Below are 25,915 nucleotides of genomic sequence, written 5' to 3'. Positions count from 1 at the left end.
TTAGATGCAATTTAGGAAAGGGCTGGCAATTCGAGGCGTGGGATCTAGTTCCAACTCCTCCTGTTCAGAGGCCGGATTGAGCGGGTTTCCCTTTTAAAAGCTGCCTTTATCCCTAGGCTGTTGTTGCTTGCTTGCTATCGTGAAAGTTGTTCGTGGTTTCTAAAATCAATCCCCAAATCTCACTTTTCCTGGAATGGATAGGCATGGGGGGGGGAGGGAACTTACATCTCCCCCCCTCCCTCCCCGGCAGCCGCTCTGCTACGAGAGGCTCTACAGCTTTAAGAAGAGATACATTTTCTAGCTTGTGTCGCAGCAACTTTGTATCAGTCATATCGCCTGCCGGGTGACTGACAAAAGGGCCCGTCCAATGGGAGCCAGCTACGGACTCCGATAGCGAGGCTCCGCTTTCCTCGCCGGCCAATGGGAGAGAGGGAGAGGAGGAACCTCGCCTGAACTTTATCTGAGCATGTGACATGTTTTTAAAAGGACTTGGCACCTTAGCGGTCTCCCCCCCCCCCCCCAAGCTTTCCGTCTGCCCTGCACGGTGGTCCGTGGAGCAGGCAAATTCGAAATTAAGAATCCGTGATGACGAATAAATGGGCTCCCCTTCCTTTCTCAGCTCCGAGTTTGGCGTTAGTGGATGTGGACTTTAGGTGGATGACACTTGGAGGAGAGGTGAGAGATAGCAGTCGGGAAGGCAGAGGGCAGATAGATTTCTAGGTAGGGGAATTCTTTCCGATTCATTAAAATTGCAAGCCAGACAAATCGTCTCAGGGTTAAGGAGTTGGAAATCAAAGAGAGGATGGCTTGAAATATTTTTACCTGTCTTAGAACTGGGTAATTATTATTATTATTATTATGTCAGTACAACACAGCAAACGAGATCACTATGCTGGATTTCGTATTATTATTATTATTATTATTATTATTATTATTATTATTATTATTATTATTATTATTATTATTGCATCAGGTGTTCTTCCAAGACTGTCTAATTTTAACTCCCAGGGAGTTTATTCTGCAGATTCCCCCTATTATGAGATCCTCAAGAGAAAAGTATCTCCCACAATAGCTTCTTTTTTAAAAGTTGGGGTTTTTTTCAGCTAAAATGCAAGCATCACAATAGATGTTTTGGAAGATGACAGTTCAGGCACCCAGAACGTGAATGCGGAAACTATTGGTTTTAGGATGCATTTGTCTGGGTGTGAAGCTGTCAAGTAATGCTGGATGCTTCTTGGGGAAGTAGGTTATGTTGAGAGCTTCAGGGTGGATTTTCTGCTATGTTATTACTTGTTTAAAGTGATTAGTTTCCCTGCTCCAAAGGACTCTCCAGACAGAGTAAATTTTAAAATATTAAAGGATAGTAGAAGTTAGCAGCCCGGCCAGTAATGCAAAATAAAGGCTAGCATATATTCCTTGAATTTGTAACTCTTTCATACATTCCTATGAAGACTGTAATATTTTTATATAGTTGCACGTAGTTTTTAAATTTCAAAATGATATTTGAATAGCTTTCTTGATTTCACTTAAAGTAAACTGGAAATGTCTTGAAAATTCTGTAGAATTCATTCCAAATGAATTTATGTGCAGAAAGGCATTCAGAAACATTTTAAATGAATTGATTAGACACCTTTCTTTCAGGATGCAAAGGCAGCATGTATAAATAGCACTTTAAAAAACTTCTAATTTACTACGTTTCATAGGGTGGCATTGTATTTTGAACCTTAGTTTAGCAATTAAATTTGCATTATTTTATCATACCAGTAGATAGCATTCAGGTTCTATTGAAATGCATCCATAGATAAACCAGATGATGTTATGGAATATTGTTTTGGATAATTATGCAATTTATTAAGTTTTCAAAATAAAGAAACAATGATTAAGTTGTCTGAACTATGTATTTTATGCTTGTAGATTACTACAAAAATGTTTCAATTTTGGTCATTTATATTGTTAAAATTAATGAAATGATCAAAATATGTGTACATTTCCTTTCTTGTAAACCTGGAATTAACTCATATTTTTGTTAATGTTAATATTTGTGTTAGTATTAATGTGATGCAGGCCTATATATAAATCACTTACATAGGGCACTTTTTTTGTACCTTGATATCAAGACGATACACTGGGATAGGTAGTGCTTAGTATCCAAGTTCTTGGGAAAGTAATTATCAGTATCTTGAATTACAGAAGACTATAAAGAATTGCGTCGGTACGGTTAGTAATGAAATTCACTGGGTGACCTGGTGGCAGGTTATTTTCAGCCTGTTGATTAGGTATGTTTTAAAGTAGTATTTGATCACATAACTAGGTTGTTCTAAACTCTGTGGAAAAGGATTGCAATATTTAGGTTGCTGAAGTCATTATTACGACGTAGGCATCTAACCAAATATTTTAGAGCATATTACAATTCAGACTTTTTTAGTTTAAATTAAGATATTTGCCTTATAGATCAGATAAAAGTCTGCAAGTTTCATGAGTTCAGAATTCCTAATATTGGTTTTTGTTTTTTCACCCTGAGTTGAAAAAAGAAACTTCGATGCCTTTGCATAATTATCAGTAGCAAGCGCACATAAAAATATTAAGGTTCAACTGAATTAATATTAATATCCAGAAAAACCATTAATCAGTATCATAAGTGGTTTCTCAATTTTATATGCATTGTATTGAGATAGACAGCTGATATTTTTGAGTGAATTTCCTTAATAAGGAATGATCTGTATTCCTTATGAAAAGTAGTTTTGGTAAATAAATTATTCAAATTGTTTCATTATGTTAATTTTCAACTCCCCCCCCCCTAATATCATTTGTGTGTGTGTGTGTGTGTGTGTTCTGTTTTCCCCCAAATAAGACACCCCCTGATAAGAAACCCAATCAGATTTTTTAGTGTAGGGCAATAAAGCTAAGCACTTACTTCAGCGTTCAAAAAAATATAAGACAGGGTGTTATGTTAGGGGAAATACGGTATACATATACTATATGTAAAGGTTCCCCTGCACATGCATGCTGGTGTTTCCAGCTTTAGGGGTGGTGCTCATCTCCGTTTCTAAGTTGAAGTGCCAGTGATATCCAAGGACATTTCCATGACCATGTGACTGCCATGACTCAACACCGAAGGCACATGGAGCACCATTATCTTCTCATAAAGGGGTCCCTATTTTTCTACTTGCATTTCGAACTGCTAGGTTGGCAGATGCTGGGACAAGTACTGGGAGCTCACCCTGTTACCCGACGCTAGGGATTTGAACGCTGAACTGCCGATCTTCTGACTGACAAGCTCAATTTCTTAGCAACTGAGCCACCAGATATAGATAGATAGATAGATAGATAGATAGATAGATAGAGAGATAGAGAGATAGAGAGATAGAGAGATAGAGAGATAGATAGAGACAGACAGACAGACAGACAGACAGACAGACAGACAGACAGACAGACAGACAGACAGACAGACAGACTGAATTTATCTGGGAGAAATTGAATGATGTAATTCAAATTTGATAGAGATATATGCCATGGTTTTCAGTATTTTGAATTACAGAAGACCAGAAATGATCTTTCAGAAGTGGATTAATGTGAGTGAATAAGCTTGTTATTAGTAATTTATGTGCATAATGTTTTACATACAATGCTATCATTGGGTTTTGTAAGGTTACAGAAATGTCTGTAATTTACCTTTTTTTTAAAAAAACAACACAACCCCATATTTAAAGTCACATAAAGATGTGTTTTATTTTCTGGATACAGAATGGTGTATTTGTCAGATTGGGGCAATCATATGACTGTGAAAGCTGTGTTTTTCAATGTGTTTGTATTCAAGTGAATAAATTCTATTACTTCACATAATTAAGATTTATATTAAATAACTGAAAGTATGTGATCAAGAGTATATCAAAGACAACAAAAGAGAAAAGAAATTAATGCTTCCAGGAGAAGATATGAATTTTACAAAATGAAAAGTCCTTAGAAAATATTTATCCAAATAAGAATATATAAATAACTAGTTCACCTGAACTGCATGTACTTTGCATAACTTATTTATTATATTAATAAATATCTATGTGAATTTATTAATATTAGAATATTGCAAGTTCTTTTTTACTTCTTTTTAATTCTCTTGTACAACAGAGATACATCTTTTGATACAGATTTTTTTTTGCTGCTCAATTGGAAAATAATATACCAGCTTTCAGTTGCAATCTGATAGAAGCAAAAACCATTGAATGAATAGAGTTTATTGGGAACAAACTTCCAGCAGACTTGGTTGGTAAATCCACAGTAACTGAATTTAAACATGCCTGGGATAAACATATATCCATTGTAAGATAAAATACAGGAAATAGTATAAGGGCAGACTAGATGGACCAGGAGGTCTTTTTCTGCCGTCAATCTTCTATGTTTCTATGTTATTTCTGCATTTGTAGTATAAAACAGTTCCTTAATTATGTGAAGAATAGAGACTAGGCTGTTATAATTTTGTTCACTTTGCTGCTTATTGTGATTCGTATATGTATGCATTTTTGGTAGTCTTTCCAATCTTGCACCTTTTCCTATTGTTAGATATCACAGTACTTCCATGGTTTCCTAATAATTTTGAAAAACAGTAATGAATAACAAGCCTCAAATCAACCAGGGAGAATTATCGTGGAAATAAGCACCGGATGATGCCGCATGGATACAAACAAGTGCATTTAACGCATAAAAATTCTTACTAAATATTGTAGTGCTGGTAGTCCTTGACTTACAACATTTTGTTTAGTGAACAAGTTACAACAGCATTGAAAAAAGTGACAATGCACTTTTTCACACTTACAACCGTTGCAGCATCCCCATTGTCACTTGATCAAAATTTGGATACTTCACAAATCTAGTTTTTATTTATGATGGTTGCAGTGTCCTGGTATCACCTTTCGCAACCTTCTGAAAAGCAAAGTCAATGGGGAAGCCAGATCCACTTAACAACCGTTTTGCTAACTTAACGGCTGCAGAAATTTATTTAAACAACTGCAAGAAGTTGTAAAATGGGGCAAAATTCAATTAAAAACTGTCTCACTTAGCAACATAAGTTTTGGGCACAATTGTAGCCATATGTCGAAGACTGCCTGTATGTACTCTTTCCGATTATTGTGAATTACTTCTTAAAACTCACCAAAAATTTAAATATCAAATGGACTAAAATGATTTTAAAAGTTAACAATTGATTGTTAAACAGCAGAAGCTCATTTTTTTTGATAACTATGCACATATTTGGCTATGGTAATCAATGTATAGGCAATGAGGACTCATCACCCAAAATACATTTTCCATATGTTTGCTGTAATACAGAATGCAGGCTGATAACAGTCTATTTGTATTCTGCTTTAACTGTCAGCAGTTTAAAATAAAGTATGAATGTCGCTTTGTTTAAACCAGATTTAAAGCCCAATTGTATTAAAAAATGTAAATCTACACCTTGCTATATTTACCTATCTTGCTTTTCCAAATCTCTGTGGTAGTGTTACAACTATCCCTAATGGATCTCCACTCCTCGAATAATGCTGCTCCTTAATTAAAATAAAATATGTGTGAAAGCTTATGTTTATAGATGATCAATTCGCTTTTACCTACAGAAGGCTTTACAGTATCTTCTCAAGTGACTATAACGAAATAATTTGAGTTCTTAAGACTGTATCTTAAGTTACTAAGACTCTATGCTTTCAAATTCAAATATACATATAGATATGGAAGGTCATGAATTTGAAGGCATAGGGTTATTGTGAGGTGTCCTTGGTGCTGTCAGAGCTTGTTTGTTTTGTTGTAGACATTTCATTACCCTAACTAGGTAATATCAGCAGTGCTAGTAAGGAGTGATGTTTGCTGTAAGTTTATATTCCGGTGACTTGCTTGTCTCTGTGGTTTATTTGTTAAGGGTTAATTATGTTGCCCAGTTTATAGTTTTGTTGGGTTGTCTGCACAGTCATTTAGATAAGAATTCAAGATCCTTCAGAAATTAAACTTTTTTGATATATACTGAAAGTCAGATTCTGGGAGTATTGAGACAAATTATAATTGCTTGTTTGTGTTTTGGGGTTCTAGTTTGCTTTCGGGATCCACTTTGGGACAGCTGCTGCTGCTGTTTCTGCTGTTGAGACACCTGTGTAAAATGGAGGGTTATTTTGTTGTTTGGGGGTGGGGAAACTCAGTCAGCAGTAAAGGATTTCACTATAAGGTGTGGGACTATTTTACTGCTAAATTATATTCAAATTATTTGCATATCTATAGTAAATTACTAAATGCAAAAAAATTTTTATTGACGTGTATAGTGTTGTAGCATTCTTAAATTGATGGTTCTGTCTGTCTGTCTAGAATTATGAGACATAAAATTTCAAAGAAATTTTAAAAATTCAAGAGGCCATATAGCATTGCTTAATAAAGGCGGACAGAGGGCTCTCAGAGTGCCAGACACTAAATAATTCTTTGACTGACAGGATTTGCAGCATACTTTCCTTGATAGGGGGAAACACAAATATTTCATAAACACAGCTTTGCATTTTTATAAAATAACAATTTTCTCTGTACTGCTCCAAATTAGATGCATGTTATGTATATATTGCATGTTATTGGGTAACATCAGCATTGATATATGCTTTTAAGGTTTGTTATTCTGTTGTTAAGAAATTATGGAAAATGTAGGACATCATTTGCTTTTGAAATCTTTATTATAATATTTTTTAAATGTGGGATGGATTGTGGAAGAAAGAGGGTCTTACTGTGTGGGAAATATTAAAATGTAATACTCATTAGCAGTGTATATTTTGATATCTCATCCTTTACTAAAAAAAAAAAAGCACCAAACTTAAAAATGGACTGTACACCTAGGTCATTTTATTTGCTGTCAGTAGCATAGAAAATGAAATAACTACAAAATTTACATTTTTGGGCTTATAATTTTTTGTAAACTCCCCATTATTACAAAATAATCAATTTTGTGTTTTTAATTGTTAGCCACTGAACAGGAGCATAAACAGCACGGCCAGATGTTCAGCTATTTGAAATAATTGCCACTATGTTCAGTAAGTTTTACCTGACTTAACCGTGCCTAGGAATGCAGCCCCCATTCTTTAATATGTGAGAATATTTATATAAATACATATATATCTTTACATTAACATTTGATTTTTTTCTTTTGTTAGATATGGAGACCAAAGGCTATCGCAGCTATTCAAAAAGCCTAGATATGGAGAGGCGGTGGAGTCAAGGTTCACCATCTATGGAGTACACTCCTAAAGGAGCAGCAGAACAGTCCGAAGCAAGTAATAATTACATGGAGATCGTAAATGTGAGCTGTGTTGCTGGCACATTTCCAAACTCCGGTTCTCAAGGAAGCAACAAAGAAAAACCTGAGCTAATTTCTTGTCTTCATCCAGATCACAGTCAGCCGACTATTCTACCCTCTGATATTAAAACTGAAATAGACTCCAAAGAACTTTCTGCAACAGTAGCTGAATCAATGGGTTTGTACATGGATTCTGTAAGAGATGCTGATTTTACCTACGATCAGCACAGTCATCAAGGAAACTTGACTTCTGCAAAGATGTATCAAAACGTTGAGCAATTAGTGAAACTCTATAAGGAGAATGGCCATCATACATCTCCCCTGAACACCCCAAGTAGATCCTTGAGGCCTCTAATATCAGACTGTGCAAGCTCTGTGAATGGTGGCATTGCGCCATCTATCATCAAAAGTCCTAGAGTGTCTCACGAGAAGAATCCTTCTGATTGCAGTCCTCAAAGCATGACTCCTTCAGTATGCAGCCCTCCTGGAATTAGTTCTGTATCATCAACTACTCCTACTAACTTTGCAAATTTCACCATAAATAGTCCAATAAACCAGGGAACGCCTTTGCCATGTTCTCCTAACATTGAAAACCGCAGCTCAATGTTACATAGTCCTCCACATACGAGCAATGTAGGATCTCCACTGTCTAGTCCTATAAGTAGCATGAAATCGCCTATTTCAAGCCCTCCTAGTCATTGTAGTGTGAAATCTCCAGTTTCAAGTCCTAATAACATTACAATGAGATCTTCAGTATCTAGTCCTGCAAATATGAACTCCAGGTGCTCTATTGCCAGCCCTTCCAATGCCAACAATAGATCCACTCTTTCTAGTCCTTCAGTAAGTACTGTGGGATCTTCAATGTGTAGCCCTGTAAATGGTGCAGTGACCTTTCCAGCATCTAGTACATCAGTTGGGCCTGGTGCAACACAAGACATGGTCCCTAGTCCGGATTCAAAAGAAAACAAAGGTGCTTCTGAAATCATATTTCCTAAAATAGAGGAAATAGAAAATGCCATCCCTATCAATGAAGTAGCTAATCAGATGACTGTTGCTCAGTATATAAAACCTGAACCAGATGGGATATTTAGTAGCTCGTGTCTTGGAGAAAATAACAAAATCAGCTCTGATTCCCCATTTTCGGTATCAATAAAGCAAGAATCGGCTAAACATTCTTGTTCTGGTGCTTCTTTTAAAGGGAACCACATCGCAAATCCCTTTCCATTTATGGATGGGTCATATTTTTCTTTCATGGATGATAAAGACTACTATTCTCTTTCTGGGATTTTAGGACCACCCGTTTCATCATTTGACAGCACATGTGAAGCTAGTGTGTTTTCAAATTCAGGTCTATCTATAGGAATTAAACAGGAGCCTGAAGAGAACAACTATTATCAAGAGAATACTCTACCTTCCTCTGCCATTGTTGGAGTGAATTCTGGCGGACAGTCATTTCACTATAGGATTGGTGCTCAAGGCAGAATAGCTTTATCACGGCCTGTTGGCAGAGATCAGCCCTTTCAGCATATGAGCTCATTTCCTCTAGTGGAGTCATGGAAATCCCATTCTGAGTTGTCTGGCAGAAGAAGTGATGGGTATCCAGTTCTAGAATACATTCCAGAAAATGTGTCAAGGTAGGTTTGCTTTATTACTGAATATCTAATGGGTGCATTTGTGTGTGTGGGGACTTTTTGCTGTAAGATTGTTTTTGATGCTATTATTATTATTATTATTATTATTATTATTATTATTATTATTAATTAGATTTGTATGCCGCCCCTCTCCGCAGACTCGGGGCGGCTCACAGCAATAATAAAAACAATGTACAATGACAAATCTAATATATTTTAAAAATATCTAAAACCCCTTACAGTGGTACCTCATGATACGAACCCCTCGTGACACGAACCCCCCGTGACATGAACCCGGGGTTCGGAAATTCCCTGCCTCCTCTTATGAACCCCCCCCCCGGCCCACGAACCCACCGCAGATCACAAAATGTTATTGTTCAGAACTGATTATTTATATACATTGCAATATCCAGTATTACAATATTATTTATTTTTTAAAAATCGATAATTGGTTTTTTCCCCCGTAATTGTTTAGTGGTAGTACCGCATAATATTTCCCTGGCTAAATTTAAAAACGAGTTGCAAAACCTTCAGCAACATTATTTTTACTGCAAGGATTGTTATTAACTGTAGGCATTTTCAAATGTCTTCTGGAAATAAAAAGGTAGCAAAGATTAATAGCTTTAATTAAGGACTGTAGCACAGAGCAGTTTTGCCCATTTACAATGTTATGTGATTATTGTTGTCATATAAAAAATAATTCTGTGTGGGAAACTGGAACCATAACCCGGTTTAATCAAGGCTTGTTCTTCTAAATTCTGTGAAACTTTTTAATAATCATAATAGTGGTATAAAGATAATTTCCTGTATCTCCCATTTCCAATGACATGACAGCAAAAAACTTTCCCTTGTATTGCTGTTCCTGACTTATTATTTACTCTCTAGTGATTAGTTTTCCTTTCTATCACTTCATTAGACCCCCCACCCCACCCTATTTTCATTAACATATTTCTCACTGGATCTTGTATAATCCTATGTCCATGAACATGTGAAACCTCAATCTATGCAGTTTAATGTTAATGCATACTTAAAATGAAAAGCCAGTCTGAGACAATAGAGAAGAACAGACCATGTTCAGTGTTGAAAAATGCTTTTTTACCAGCTATGATGTTCTTAATTGCCAAATGGTTTCTTCATTCAGTGAGATTCTATATACCTCACAAACTTTCAGGATAGTTTTATGAGAGACTGATCTAAAGTAGAAAAGAGAAAAGATGATCAAGTGCAAGTAGTCCTTGACTTATGATCACAATTGAGCCCAGCATTTATGTTGTTAAGTGAGATACTTGCTAAGGGACCTTTGTCCCTTTTTACGACTTTTCTTACTACAGTTGTTAAGTGAGTGACTGCAGTTGATAATTTAGTAACCCAGTTGTTAAGTGAATCTCCATTGACTTTGCTTGTCAGAAGATTGCAAAACGGGATCACGTGGCTTTGGGACACTTCAGCAGTCATAAACATGAAACAATTGCCATCTGAATTTTGATAAATATGAAACAGTTGCCATCTTGAATTTTGATTTGATCATGGGGATGCTACAAAGGCCATAACTGTGAAAAACAGTCATGTCGCATTTTTCAGTGCTGTTGTAACTTTGAACCATCACTAAACAAACTTGAAGTCAAGGACTACCCATTGCATTGGGCATCCTTCAGTCTCGAAAGACCATGGTACAATGCTTTGGATTCCCCAGAGCATTTCAGGACTACCCCTTTTCATAATGGCAATTTCTGCCTTCCTTCAACTGCTTATTAACAAATAGAAATGCACAAATCCTACTACTTTATTTTACACAATGTGTAATTGGAATATTACAGATAACTAATTATACCTTTATTTCCATTATTCTCTATCAGCAGTGATTTATAATTTTGCTTTTGGATTTCAGCATTTTATTTTTTACTATTTCATCCATTGTTTTTACTTCTCTCTACTTCTTAGTTGAAGAATGCTCTTTTTTTAAAAAAATCTGGTTTTATAAACTAAAAAAAAATCTTTAAAAAAGTTACTGCCTTCAGAGAGAGAGTGTGTGTGTGTGAGAGAGAGTGCATTCAGAATTGAAGTGTATCTTTTGATTCCCTTCTACCAATATCTAATTTTGCAATTATTTCACCTTATTAAAGCTCTTGGAATCCTATTCTTATATTTCTGTCTAATGTTTTAACACTTTATCTTTGAAATTTTTTGAAAACCAAAGATTTTATAAAGGTTCTTTCTTCTTCATGAGCTCTATTATAATATCTGCTTTGCATATTTTATTATACATATTAATAATGAAAATATATACTACTGGATCACTTTACTATTAAGTTATGTTATACTGCTATATATATTTTATAAATTAAATAGAAAAGCCTAAACATAAGAGCACTTCAAGTGACATATTCTTGGTTTTATTTTATCCATCTCTTCCTAGGATGCTTGAAGCATATACTATTTCTTCTTTAAGGAAGACATTCTTGTTAATGCAGTCAATGGGGTTTCTATGACATTTCTTAGTCATTAGTTATTCCATCACACTGTTTTCCAGAACATTTGATTGAATGTCTGAATGGAATCAGAGTTAGGATCTCACCATTTACTTTTAGAAACATAGAAACATAGAAGATTGTCGGCGAAAAAAGACCTTACGATCCATCTAGTCTGCCCTTATACTATTTCCTGTATTTTATCTTAGGATGGATATAGTTTATCCCAGGCATGTTTAAATTCAGTTACTGTGGATTTACCAACCCCGTCTGCTGGAAGTTTGTTCCAAGCATCTACTACTCTTTCAGTAAAATAATATTTTCTCACGTTACTTCTGATCTCTCCCCCAACTAACCTCAGATTGTGTCCCCTTGTTCTTGTGTTCACTTTCCTATTAAAAACACTTCCCTCCTGAACCTTATTTAACCCTTTAATATATTTAAATGTTTCGATCATGTCCCCCCTTTTCCTTCTCTCCTCCAGACTATACAGATTGAGTTCATTAAGTCTTTCCTGATACGTTTTATGCTTAAGACCTCCCACCATTCTTGTAGCCCGTCTTTGGACCCGTTCAATTTTGTCAATATCTTTTTGTAGGTGAGGTCTCCAGAACTGAACACAGTATTCCAAATGTGGTCTCACCAGCACTCTATACAGCGGGATCACAATCTCCCTCTTCCTGCTTGTTATACCTCTAGCTTTTATATCTTTTAGGCTAGTATTATTTTTCTGTAGCAGAGTAAAATGAACTTTTAAAATATTCTATATTTCAATATCACAGGATTGAAAATTTTGTCCGAAATGTATCTGATTATTTTTGTTGTTTGTGGTAGCGTGCAATAGGACTATGCAGTGGCTTTTTGTTACAATAATAGCATATAGGTACTTAGTGACTGCCTCATTTAGTGACTGTTTAAAATTATGAAAGTGATGAAAAAATTAGTTTACAACCAACCCTCTCATTACTCTCACAAGTCTGTAAAGCAAAGGAAAGCTGAAGTAAGATCATAAGTAGAGTTGCAGTTTCATGTAATGACCACTTTGCTTGATAATTAAATTGAGGCTATCAATTGTGGTAACTAAATTAAGATTACATGTATGCTGATCCATTAATGATGTTATTATTTTGGACTTAACTTGTTACGATTATATTTTAGCATTGTGCCTGAACATATCTCTGGGACCGCCTTCTGCCGCACAAATCCCAGCGACCGATTAGGTCCCACAGAGTTGGCCTTCTCCAGGTCCCGTCGACAAAACAATGTTGTCTGGCGGGGCCCAGGGGAAGAGCCTTCTCTGTGGTGGCCCCGACCTCCCTGGAACCAACTCCCTCCGGAGATCAGAACTGCACCCACCCTCCTTGCCTTTCGCAAACTCCTAAAAACCCACCTCTGCCGTCAGGCATGGGGAAATTGATTCCCCCAGGCCGTTTCATTTTATGTATGGTTTGTTTGGGATGCATGACTGTTTTTTTATAATAAGGGTTTTAAACTGTCCTTTTTTAACCTTTATATTTGTACTATGTATTGTTGTTATAAGCCGTTCCGAGTCTCCGGAGAGGGGCAGCATACAAATCTAAATAATAATAATAATTAATAATTAATAATTAATAATTAATAATTAATAATAATAATAATAATAATAATAATAATAATAATAATAATAATATTAAGTTGTAAGAACAAGATCCCAGTTTAATTTCCATGAAATAGGAGCAAATTTCTGTGGTTAAATATGATGGACTTCTTTTCATTGTATGTGTTTCAGCAGAAGCTGAATTGCAATGTGATTTTTATTTGGATTGCGGTTGGATTTTGTACCATAAGATCTTCCAACTTTGTCATTCTGTGATTCTATATCTATATAAATTAATTACATTCCATAATACTCCTAGTAACATTTAAGTACATGGAGATGATATAGTATGGTAGCTTGAATTTGTTTTAGTTCCTTGATTTGAAGAATTATTTAGTGATTGATCAAATGGTTTGTGGTAATTATATTGAGGTTGCTAGTACTTTCTGATGGGATAGGTCCTGAAATAACCATGCAAAATATTTTTGTTAGCAAAATAACAAAAATAAATATGTATACACTTTTCAGAATGAAAGGTACTAAAATAATTAATGCATTATGTTAACTGGAAAGCTAAAATTAGATATATGGAAAGCTCAAGCTATTTTTAAAATCATATCTGTATAACTCATCAGGAAATAAGGACCTGGAATGTGTCCTTAAAGCAAAACTCCAAAGGATCACCAGATGGCAGCATAGGGGCACCGAAAATGCTCTGTTGTCATGCAGTGGTTGTCTAGATTTTGGCAGCCAACTTTCTGCCAAATGTTTGGCAGTCCTTATGACCATACTAATTCCTCCAAATGAACATCTAATCTGATAAAGTGGTTTTCCAGGGAAAAACTGAACCAGAAAATTTTACAATACCTTTGAAATTTTTACTGAGCAAAGCTATTATGCTACACTGTGTTTTAAATGGTGCCTAACTAACTTATAACTTTTCTCCAATAGAATTAAGACAGCTTGATTTAGGTTTAAAAGTGATAAAAATTCTACAGCATATTTGTCTGAATTAAATTAAAAATAAAAGCACTCTAATGTCAACACCAAAAAGAGTTCTGATTAATTACATCAGGGCTGTCAAACTCGCGTCGTCATGGTATCGTCACCTGTTAAACCGCGCATGGGCTTGGACAGCACGTGATGCAACTGACCCATGGGCTTTGAGTTTGACAGTCCTGATTTACATAAAACATACTCTAGTTTTAATTCTGAAACAAAATAGGTGTCTGAAGCAATCTAATCTTTACATGCATTAAAACTGCATTGAAAGGAAATGGAAAATTGTGTTTCTAAAATGGAAATTATAGAATAGAAAAATTAAGCAATAAAATTTTATTTCACATTATTAACCAGGTCTTATTGGGTTGGACAGAAGGAGTCATCTGATTTGTTAACTTGGATTACGATTTCCTGTAGTTATTTGAGCTGAGATAATAGTTTTTGATCTTAGGGGTGAAATTGTTAGAAATTATGTTTTACATTAAAAAATTGTCTTTATCCAGAATTGTGATGAGTTATGCATGTAGCATAATTAGATTTAATTAGATTTATAATTTATTCTTCTTCGTGCATGGAAAAATTTAGAAAATGTTTTAATAAAGGTAGGCTTCATGTTTTGGTAGGCAGTTTTTCTACTATTTATTGTTATGAATCATGAAAATCAGATTTATTCAGATTTAACTAAAACTGATTTACTAGATTAAGGTCATTTTTTAATTTATATTAATGAAATTTTGTAAGATATGATTTTTCTTATGAAACATTTCATACATTTGTAAATTTTTTAGGTATATTCATAATTTTTCAGCATTAGAAGAAGCTGTATTATTCATTTTATTATTTATTTATTTATTTATTTATTTATTATTTAGATTTGTATGCTGCCCCTCTCCGCAGACTCGGGCTGCACCATTTTACTTTGGTGTAAGATGCCAAGGGAATAAAAAGTTGTACTATAATATATGCAAAACTGGGATAGAATGTGGCAACATATCGCAATATTTTCTGCTCTGTTTAAATTTTCTATAAAACTAAAAACTGCCCATTATTCCAGGAAATGCTATGACTTTTCTTCACAATTATTTTTAATGGCCTTCTGAGGCCTTGTAATTGAATAGGTACATAATTTCATTAAGAGCTTTTTCATGACTATTCCTTTTTATAAATCTAGAAGTTCAAAGCCACACAATGAATAAGTGGAACCTCTGCGTGTTTTCATCCTTGCCTAGAAAACAAGCACTATTATTAATATAGTATTTACAGTTTTTAAACATATCCTGAAGTAAAGACACTTAAACATTCAGCTGTAGTCATTCCCATTGAACTAGTAATTATTCTCATAGGTTGTCATGTCAGGAAAACCAGGAAATAGTCAGCTGATAAAAGAAGGAAGCAAAAGAAAGAATATGTGTGATAGAAGATGTATGCGAGGCCGAAAGCTGGGAATGGTTATATATTGAAAAATGGACTAAACATAAATATACTGTATACTGTATTGAGTTATTGGCTCCCAAATACATTTATGTTTGTATATATTCTGGTTATAATTATTTATTTGATAAATCACCTTTGATATGCCAATCATTCTACAAAATATTAAGCATAATATATTGTATATGTAGGTTTGTATAGGTTTATAATCTTCTGGTACAAAAGGAAAAAAAGTGTGATGAAAGAAGAGAAAAGCAAGGCTTTAGATAAGAACCCACATTCTTAAGATTTTGATAAACCAGACAGTTCAAATTCACCATAATACTTAGTCAGAATTCAGTTCAGAAAAAGATCTTACCAAAAAAGCCATTGGTATCCTGGCTTATATCTGAGCCCAGATAATTTATTTTTCCCACTCTTTCCCACTCTTTTCAATCTTACCGCAAAAGGGCAGCTATAACAACAATGATGCCATGAGTTTTATTTTTTATGAGGTTTCTGTCCTGTTGCTCTACTTCATGCCCAGGAACAACTTTATAGTTGCAATTCCCCGTTCTTTCAATCAGATATTTGTAATGTTGCAAAGTCTGCAAATATTTAACTTGAGTGTGTACAAGTTGGGGGAAAAAATAGATCAGGGCAACAATGGTGTCTTGGTTTGGATTTTGTTCTTCACTTAAAAAAAAAAAAATCAGGTTTTGACTTTTACCCCAAATTTGACAACCAGGCAATTATATTAGCCAATCATTTAAAACTATTTTATAAATGCATTATTAAGAGGCTATTACAAACCCTAAAATGGTATACTGTACTGTCATATTTGTTGCCTGGTTTTGGATACTTTCCCTCCCCCTATGGCTGTTAACATCTTTTTTCCCCCTGAAGCTTATCATTTTCATAAAACTATACAAATTGAAATACCTGGGCCTTGCAGAAATGGAAATTACATGCAGGAATGCTTCCATTTTATAGATGGCTTGGAGAAACGATAGACTTTATTTTGAAAATATTACTTGTTCTTGTCGAAAGGAGATCTGTGTGTTTATGCTGGCTGGCTTCCATGGGCCTTGCGGAGGGAATTGCATTTACAATAACTGCCAAATGAGAATGTCCATATTGATTTTTAGATTCTAGAGATAGTCAGTTACGATGTAACACCTGAAACCCAAACAAATTCCTGAAAATAAATTTGCTTCAGCAGAATTCAAGGGATCTGTTATATACATGATCTACTTAGTGACTGCCTAACTTTATCAGTAACTTTAAAATTTCCAGCTCTTTTATTTATGTTCCCCCACTCCCAAATAATTTGTATTCTTTGTTAGTGTGCCAACTTTTAAATGAATTTAAGTTACGCTTAGTCTTCCTCCGGAAATCCAGAGACATGGGCGGTGACACAGTTGGTTCACATTAAAAAAAAACTGGCATAGAAAGATGTTAGGTATGTAAGACAGTTCAGAAAAATATCTCATTGTGTTAATTAGTGCCAATTCAGGAAAGTGTCAGCATGTATGCATTTGAGCATCTGTTTAAGTAGCTCCTTTAAAAAATGTGCATGAAATCTAAATATCTCTCCAGCTGGAAACTTGTTATCTGAAACGAGGAATGTGTATAAGGATCCTCTTCCTTTACACATGCGTAGTTGAAGGTTGAAATCTATAAACAGTATACAATTACACAATTTTATTTAGATAAGAGTTTGGCTTTGGTCCAGTCAATGGGTGGGTTTGTGCTTGTCTTGTCAGGTACAGAAGCAGATATTTCAGTGAAAATCCACAAGTTCACTTGTTGGATCATACTTTTTGAAAGTTTACCACTGGAGGAGTTTCTTTATATTAAAGGAAGTCTTATATTAATTGGAGTCTGTGTCCACATCTGGAGATAATCAAGTTCCAGACAATGATGGGCTCCAGCCCACCGCATTCCTAGCCAATGTAGTACTAACCTGGTCAAATTAGGGATGATTGTTGGAGTGAACACATCTCTGCACATCTGTACTATTGATCACTAATGTTGAGAGTTTTGAACTGGAACTGTTCCAGAGAAGCTTCTTTATTTTGCATCCCCCTAGGGGTCTCAAAGTTTATTGGATACAGATTAAAATAGATTTCCATTTTTATTCATGCTGAATCAATGCACCTGCAGTTGGGAGGAAAGAAGCAGATTGCCTGTAAGAGTTTTTAAAAGGTCAATGGTTAATTAGTTACCAGAAGAATACAGTTTATTTCATTTGTTATGGGTTAACATGGCTATAATTTTAGTTATAGCTTGTTTTATGCTCTAAAGTCTGTTTTGTATATACCTATTGGAAATAGACTTTTTTTCCTCCAAATCTTAAAAATAAAACACCTCACCTAGTGTACGTGGTATTCCTATTTTTACATTGCTGTATGTGATATTCCTGTTTTATATATAAATGGATTTATTTCTCTAACTTAATTTGAATAAAAAGTATATGCACATTCCAAATTAATTCTCTCTCTCTTTGGCCCTCTCTTTCTCCGCACACATAGACACAGACAGACACACAAATTCATTTCTTACCTTTATGGGTGCTTTGGGTCTTCCTCAGTCTTGAGTCCTCTACCAGAGGCCCAGAATTTTGAGGTTTCTGTATAATATCTTAGCTTTTCTGAACAGAGAGCTTTGATGTTCCTAAAATCTGTTGGAACTGCTATCTTAGCTTAGTGAGATCCATTCTTACAGCAATTAATGTTTTTTCCACTAGTGGGATCCCTTTGGCTTTTACTCTCCACATCCACTCTAGTGCTTTCTATTTCTCCAGCTTCTTCTTCTCATTCTTGACGTTGTTTTCACTACATCTATCACCACCGTTGTTTTCTGCTGCTTGTCTATCACCAAAATGGCGGGTTTATGGGCTAGTATCGCCACTGGGAGGATTTCCCAGGGTCTGATATATCAGCTATCTGTTGATTGTATATTCCATGCAAGTTGTTTTCTGATCATGGTATTTCCTCTGCTTTATTTATTTATTTATTTTATTCAATTTTTTATGCTGCCCTTCTCCTTAGACTCAGGGTGGCTTACAACATGTCAGCAATAGAACTTTTTAACAGAGCCAACATATTGCCCCCACTATCCGGGTCCTCATTTTACCCAGCTCGGAAGGATGGAAGACTGAGTCAACCTTGAGCCAGTGATGAGATTTGAACTGCTGACCTGCAGATCTAGTAGTCAGCTTAAGTGGCCTGCAGTACCACACTCTACCCACTGCGCCACCTCAGATCAGTGTTTATGTTCCACTGATGACTGCTGATGTCTCAGGCATTTTCTCAGCGCTTCACTTTCGTTAGAAAATGTATGTATGTTTTGATTTGATTTGATTTGATTTGATCAGATCATACGGCAGAAGGTGGTCCTGCAAGTAATCTGGCCCAATGCCATGTAGGGCTTAATAGGTCATTACCAACACTTTGAATTTTGTCCGGAAACCAATCGGCAACCAATGCAGTCCGCAGAGTGTTGGAGAAATATGGGCATGCCTAGGGAGGCCCATGACTGCTCTTGCGGCTGCATTTTGCATGATTTGAAGTTTCCGAACACTCTTCAGAGGTAGCCCCATGTATTTTGTGTGTGTGTGTGTGTGTGTGTGTGTGTTTGTAATGTATGTATGTATGTATGTATGTATGTATGTATGTGGCTGCCCATCTTCCCTTAAAGTGACACTGGGTGGCTTACAGGTATAAGGTTGTATATTTTATATGAATATGTGATATGTTCACATCAGAAACTTTTGAAAATGGTACATTAAGTAAAGTTTAAAAGAGGACAACCAATGATCATGAAATACCTTGCTACCCAATAAATGCAGAATGGGATTCTTTAGCTCAAAGTCAATTATCAGAAAGAAATACTTTCTCTTTCCCAAAAGACAGGGACCAGATATCAATTGGTGAAACTGCTTGGAAAGAGATTTTTGAATAGGCAGAACTAATGCATGCAGCTCTTGTAAATCCCTTTGGCTGAGACAGCTTCCTGCAATCCTCTGCCAGCAAAAACAGAGCTCGGGAGGTTCACATAGGCAGCACTCCCGAGCTCCATTTTCTCTGGCAGAGGCACCACAAGCCAGTTCTTTGCTATTTCTAGGGTGGGCCTACGGGTCAGGTCTAAGCACCCCATAGGCCGGATCCAGCCTGCAGGCCTTGACTGCGACACCCTATTTTAACATAACAAAAAGATTATTTTTTATTTGCATTATGGATAGAAAGTTGTACAACTGATTGTGTCCAGCTGTGGTTAGTGGGAGTTTCAATTCATGCAGAAAAAAGAAACTCCAAGTCCACATTTAATCCATTGGCCTCAGAGTACATAATGCAATATTTCTAATACAACTATGTATGAGAAATGCAGATGGCAAGGATACTGTGGGTTTTTTTTACATCTTTATATGAAGCTCTCATAGCAAATCTGGAAATACTCCTTATTTACACAGCCTTCTCTTACTCTTTTTCGTAGTGGTGTGAAATTTGCTAATTGTGCCACTATCTCTGTGGAAATGCTTTATTATTATTGTATGATTATATGATATTGCAATAGAACAAAACACAGTATATTATTATTAAATTAATACTAGATTTTGAAATGTGCTTTACTTCAATTTCCCATTAATTTATATGTGTTTTACAATGGAATTAATTAAAATTTAGAAGTTTCATATAATGTATCCATTAAGTCCACTCATGCCTTATTCCTGTGTTTAAGTATTTTAGATTTCTTTTACTGATTTAGCTGAAAATGCAGCTAAGCTTAAATGTTATTTTATGAAGCTATCTCCTGGTATGAACTCACTGAGTTCCTTTTTTTTTTAATGTGCTAATGTGAGATGCTACTGCAAATGAGACAAGAATAAAAATGACCCCGGTTGGCAAAGAAAAAGCTGGTAGAAAACTGATTTTTTCCCCCGCCCTTGGTAAAACCGCAGTAGATAAATGTGGATACACATTTCTTTATTAGTTCTATTAAGTAATCTTGGGATAGCTGTAGAAGGAAAGAGTAACTAATGAACCTGTTGTTATTTCTCTATCCTGAACTATATTATATTTAGCAAATGGAAGTATAGATGTATGCCCTTGAGCTGAAAGGAGCATTTCGAATAGAAATCTGAAGAACCTGAGGTTGCTGTATGGAATATTACAGAGGTTTCAATGAATAATTAAAAAGTGAAAGTAATAAAGTATACAGCACAGCATGCAAGATATAGTAACTCTGCCTTAGGGATGAATACTTTCCATTACTTTTAATTGTTGCCCAGGTTAACCTTCAAGGTCTTTTCTGGCAGATAATTTGTTATGGTAAAAAGTAGTTTAGTAAACATTTCAGCACAAGATGGGGATAGGTTCCTAGGATTATATAATATTAATCTTTTCAAGAAGTTCCCCGAAGAGTTTATTTTGTGCCTACTTTTTTCAGATTTATCTTAAAAGAAAACAGTTTTGTATATATAAAAAATATTCAATTGCTAAGGCTTGACTCTGATTTTGTCCAGATGATTTTTTTTTTAGAAGGCAGGAGAACCATACATGGCTGGATTGAAGAAGACAGGTTTAAATCCCTGACTAATTACAAAAGTTATTAGCATACTGATTATTTTAGGCCTTCTTCATGAAGTATTTTAAGACTGAATAAGGATTTGTGCAAGTAATTGTCAGAGAGCATACTGTGTCTTTACCCAGAGATGCATCATTGATTGTTAATGCTAATTAATTAATAATTTGAGCAAATTTTAATATTCTTTTTAGCTTCTAATATTCCAATCTAGTAGTGTGTTGTATCTTACATTGTGGATTGCTAGAATACTCACTAACTATTATAGTTATTTAAAATGTACTAGAATAACACATTCATTTCTGGATTATAATAATAACATAGTTTATATGATTTTGTGGGTGAAATGAAGAAAGTAATACTGGACAGAAAAAGCTGAAAAATACTGGTTCCTTCATTGTTAATAGTGACAATATATTAGTAATATGGCTAATATTTTATAATTCAGCTAAAAACACATTGCCATAATTTACTTATTTATAGACAATACCTGAGTTAAAAATATTATCGATAAATAGAATATATAGAATTTTTTAATTGGCCAAATGTGATTGGACAGACAAATAATTTGTCTTGATGCATATGCTCTCAGTGTACATGAAAGATACATTTGTCAAGAGTCATAAGGTACAACACTTAACTCCTTGAGCTGTTTGAGTTTTCTGAGCTGGCAGAGAAAGAACTTTCTTTGTTGTGCTTTTTTGATGATGTTTTTGATGTTAGGTGTCCATTTTAGATCTTGCGATATGATAGAATCTAGAAATTTGAAGGTCTCTACTGTTGATACTATGTTGTCTTATATTGTAAGAGGTGGAAGTATGGACCGGTTTCTCCTAAAGTCTACCACCATTTTTACAGTTTTGAGTGTATTCAGTTCCAGATTGTTCCGGTCACACCACAAGTTTAGTTGTTCAACCTCCCATCTGTACGCGGATTCATCATTGTCTTGAATGATGCCGATCACTGTTGTGTCATCTGCAAACTTCTGTTAACTGTCCCTGCAATTCTGTCTGCTCATTGAATCTGAAACCCTGGGATATGCAGGTTGCTATCATTAAATGATTCATTTAACCAGGTTTCAGAGAAGCATAATATTGCTCAGTTGCAAAACTCAGATTTGTATCTATTTAATAGGAGTATTTCATCCATCTTATTTGAAAGTGAACATAAGTAGATTAGGAAGATTGGTGGTGTTGGTGGTGGGTGTTATTTCTCCTATTCCTTGGCCTGTTTAAAATTCCTGTTCTTTTACCTATCCATCTCCATTTCCTCTGTTTGATTTTTTTTGGTAACCTATAGCTTCTTGCTGTGTTAGAATCTCTTCCATATTTATAAAGACAAGGGGTGGTGGGATCACAGAAAGCTGTTCCTTAAAGAAACGTTCCTTAATTTTTAGCAGATGGTCTTGTGAGTATGAAGTCTGTATGAGTCACAGAGAATAATAAAAAACAAAAAAACCATTAGAGAGCATTTCACCAAGGCAGCGGCGCCATCTTAAATTATTATGGTTTTCTTACTATCATCGTGGTATATAGTACTTTTGTTCCACAATGGCACATGGCTGGTAACATACTTGTCAAATTACAGTTGTTTGATTCCTAGTAGCTATAACTCTGAATTTGTTGATTCTTTCTTTTCTTGTTCACCAAACTTTACTTGATGTAATACTGTTGCTAATTAGAGCTATCTGGTTATGGACAGATAGGAACTAGTAGTTAAATGTTTTACTTTCTCCATAATTTTTGTCCTCTGGTACTCATTTCTAACATATTTTTAGTGTGCAAAAGCTGATTGATAAAGAAAGAGACCCTCCCCCCAATAAAGATATATAAAAGAATCTTACTGAGAAATAAATTCTATTTAGGATCTCTGGTATAGATCAGAGATCCCCAAACTTTGCAGCTTTAAGACTTGTGGACTTCAACTCCTAGAATTCTGAGAATTGAAATCCACAAGTCTGAAAGTTGCCAAGTTTGAAGACCTTTGGTATAGATGTATGCTCAAACATGTCGGCTTTATTTAGATGCCTGTCTTTTTTACAGTAGAATAGGAATATGCTTTCCAAAGGTGCATCTGAAGATGTTAAAAAAAAAATTAATATAGAGGAACAACAGCAGTTGATTATATCTGATGCTGCATGGCTGTTTCCAGAGCAACAGTCTGGATGGGCAAGACAAGATTGGTGTTAAACCTGCCAGCAGCTATTTAAAGCTAGCAAGGGATGAACGAAGGAAGAGGAATCCTTCTGCTTCTCACAGAAGACTAAACATGGCTGAGCTTGGCAGGTGGACAAGGAGCGCTCACAACAGAAATCACTAATGATCCAAAGTGAGACTGAGCCTTCGTTTGGATCTTGACAGTGCAGAAAAAAAAAATTAGGGTTCTCAAGATTATAGTTCCCCTTTCAAGCAAGAGAGAAAAAGCAGAATTCTGAATTATTATATTTGTTAACTAAATGTGTAGGGTAACCATCTCAAAAAATATGACTTTAAGCAGAGTACAGCACAAAAGCATTATAACATTAAAATAAAGATAATAAAACGTTGAAAATATAAAATGCTGGCTAAGTACCATAACATAACCGTAAGCCGTCCCGAGTCCACCGAGAGGGGTGGCATATAAGTCCAATTAATAAAATTAATAACAATTAACAGGGGATCTACTCAGCTGCCCACAATGCCTGGACAAAAAAAAAAGGGTTTTAATGGCTTTCCATCTTTTTGTTTATTCTTTCTATCCATGCTTGTTCAGCTGGAACTTTCCTTAAATATCTATTGTTTGGATGCTGAAACTCCAACAGTTTTAGGAATGAAGCAGCTATGTGCAATATATCACTCACACAAACTAGAAAATATTAAACAAGCCAAAGAAATAGTACCATTACAAATAAATTTTGGATTAGGAGGTCAAATAATTATAAAAAGTAGCAGTCCATGAAAATAAAGAGATAAGATGACATTAAATGTAAATTTGATAACACAATGTGACTTGAACATTGGTAGAATATTGACTCTTTGATTAATGTTGCCAAGAAAAACAGCAATTTTTTTTAAAGAAAAACTTAGAATTGAAGTACAGTGTTCCCTCGATTTTCGCGGGTTCAAACTTCGCGAAACGGCTATACCACGGTTTTTCAAAAATATTAATTAAAAAATACTTTGCGGGGTTTTGCCTTATACCACGGTTTTTCCAGCCCGATGACGTCATACGCCATCGCCAAACTTCTGTCCACCTTTAATAAATATTTTTTAAAATAAACTTTAATAAATAAACATGGTGAGTAAAAATCTAAATGGTTGCTATCATAGCCAAAAATAGTGTATTTACTTCCGCATCTCTACTTCGCGGAAATTCTACTTTCGCGGGCGGTCTCAGAACGCATCCCCCGCGAAAATCGAGGGAACACTGTACTAAATTCTGATTCCAATTGGAGATCTCTCAGATGCTTTCATTCACAACCATCACCAGGATGACTGAGAATCTCAATAGACATGGAAGGTCTCTACATGCAGACATGCCTATGTTCTACTTGTCACCATGTTCAACGAGGATGGGAAAGATTTCAGATCAGGATAATTTCTGGCCAGTGAAAACCAGAGATAGGACATTGTTTGGAATGGTGATTATACAGTATATTGAACTTTGAAAACATCGGGGTAAATGTGGTGGTAAAGTTCCTACCTTGAAAGAAACATTGGTCTCTTCTCTTTTCAAGAAATTATAAATAATCAAACAACTTAGATCAGTGATGGCCAACCTATGGCACGGGTGCCACAGGTGGCACGTGAAGCCATATCTGCTGGCACACGGGTTGTTGCCCTAGCTCAGCTCCAATATGCACGTGTATGCTGGCCAGCTGATTTTTGGCTTGCACAGAGGCTCTGGGAGGGTGTTTTTGGCTTCCAGAGATCCTCTGGGGGGATGGGCAGGGCATTTCTATCCTCCCCCAGCTCCAGGGATACCTTTGGAGCCTGGGGAGGGTGAAACACAAGCCTACTGGGCCCATCAGAAGTTGGGAAACAGGCCATTTTCTGCTTCCAGAGGGCCTCCAAGAGGCGGGGAAGCTGTTTTCACCCTCCCGAGGCATTGAATTATGGGTGTGGTCACACGCACATGTATGATAGCGCATGCTTTTTTCCCATGAGGGAAAAAAGGTTCACCATCACAGACTTAGATTGTTGAATTTATATGTTGTCCATTTCACTATCCGGGGTGACTCTGGGTAAAGTTTGGGTGGATTAACTAGATTGTTTCTAGTCAGGATTCAGATCTGTTATGGAAACAAAAAAAATTTGGTAGCTTTTATTGGTGATTTCTGTCAGAACCAGAACATAGTTCTGCTTGATCACTTTGTGATATTTTCTGATATTTTCATGGTATCCTTCTTCTCTGGCTTTGAGGATTGGAAGTGAGGAACAGTGTTTTGTGTTTCTTTCTTCTGAGTAATTAAGTCCATCTGGTAATAGAGACAAAAGGTCAAGTCCTCAGGAATTCCATTAAGAGGTGCCTTGTTCCTCCTTTCCTTGAGTTGACTAAGTGCTGGGATAGATAATCCACCAGCATAGTGAGATTTGATATACCTATTATGGGTATCCCTACTGTGCAGGTTCTACTAGACTTAGATCTTTTCAAATAGATATGCTGATATGCTGTGGAAGGCCTTTGTACCAGTGGTGGGTTCCTAGCAGTGTGATCCTGAGCTCCACACCAGTAGGATCCCGATGTTGACATAATTTTCAGCACTTTTTTCCGGGTTTAGATAGCTTCTCTGTGTCGAAAAAAGTCCTCCCACCCAACCTCACATTGATGCTGACATTTATTCTTCATACAAAGCACAGCTGAGAAGCTCCACAGCTGTGTTTCGGCTTGTAATGTCATGCACAGAGGTGAAATCGGTGGGAGGCATGCTAGTGCGCAGATGTGCACTGGT

The 25,915-nt window shown here is 35.7% G+C and overlaps 1 protein-coding gene across 8 annotated transcripts in view; it reads left to right on the top strand.

Annotated features, from left to right (window-relative positions):
• NR3C2 (nuclear receptor subfamily 3 group C member 2) overlaps positions 1-25,915 on the top strand; it is a 180,419-nt gene that overhangs the window by 2,616 nt on the left and 151,888 nt on the right. For 5 of the 8 annotated variants that reach the window (XM_070757795.1, XM_070757800.1, XM_070757799.1 and 2 more), the window contains exon 2: positions 7,170-8,946. In XM_070757795.1, the coding sequence (XP_070613896.1) occupies positions 7,172-8,946 (1,775 nt within the window). In that variant the 5' untranslated portion in view covers positions 7,170-7,171. Of the gene's footprint in view, positions 1-490; positions 676-3,553; positions 3,573-7,169; positions 8,947-25,915 lie in introns of those variants that run through there. The other 3 variants (XM_070757801.1, XM_070757796.1, XM_070757797.1) reach the window with 3 other exon arrangements.

Source organism: Erythrolamprus reginae, chromosome 7 (genome assembly GCF_031021105.1).
Source record: "Erythrolamprus reginae isolate rEryReg1 chromosome 7, rEryReg1.hap1, whole genome shotgun sequence".
NCBI classification, from domain to species: Eukaryota; Metazoa; Chordata; class Lepidosauria; order Squamata; family Dipsadidae; genus Erythrolamprus; species Erythrolamprus reginae.
Note: the sequence above shows the minus strand (reverse complement) of the source record. Positions and strands in the feature narration are given on the sequence as shown.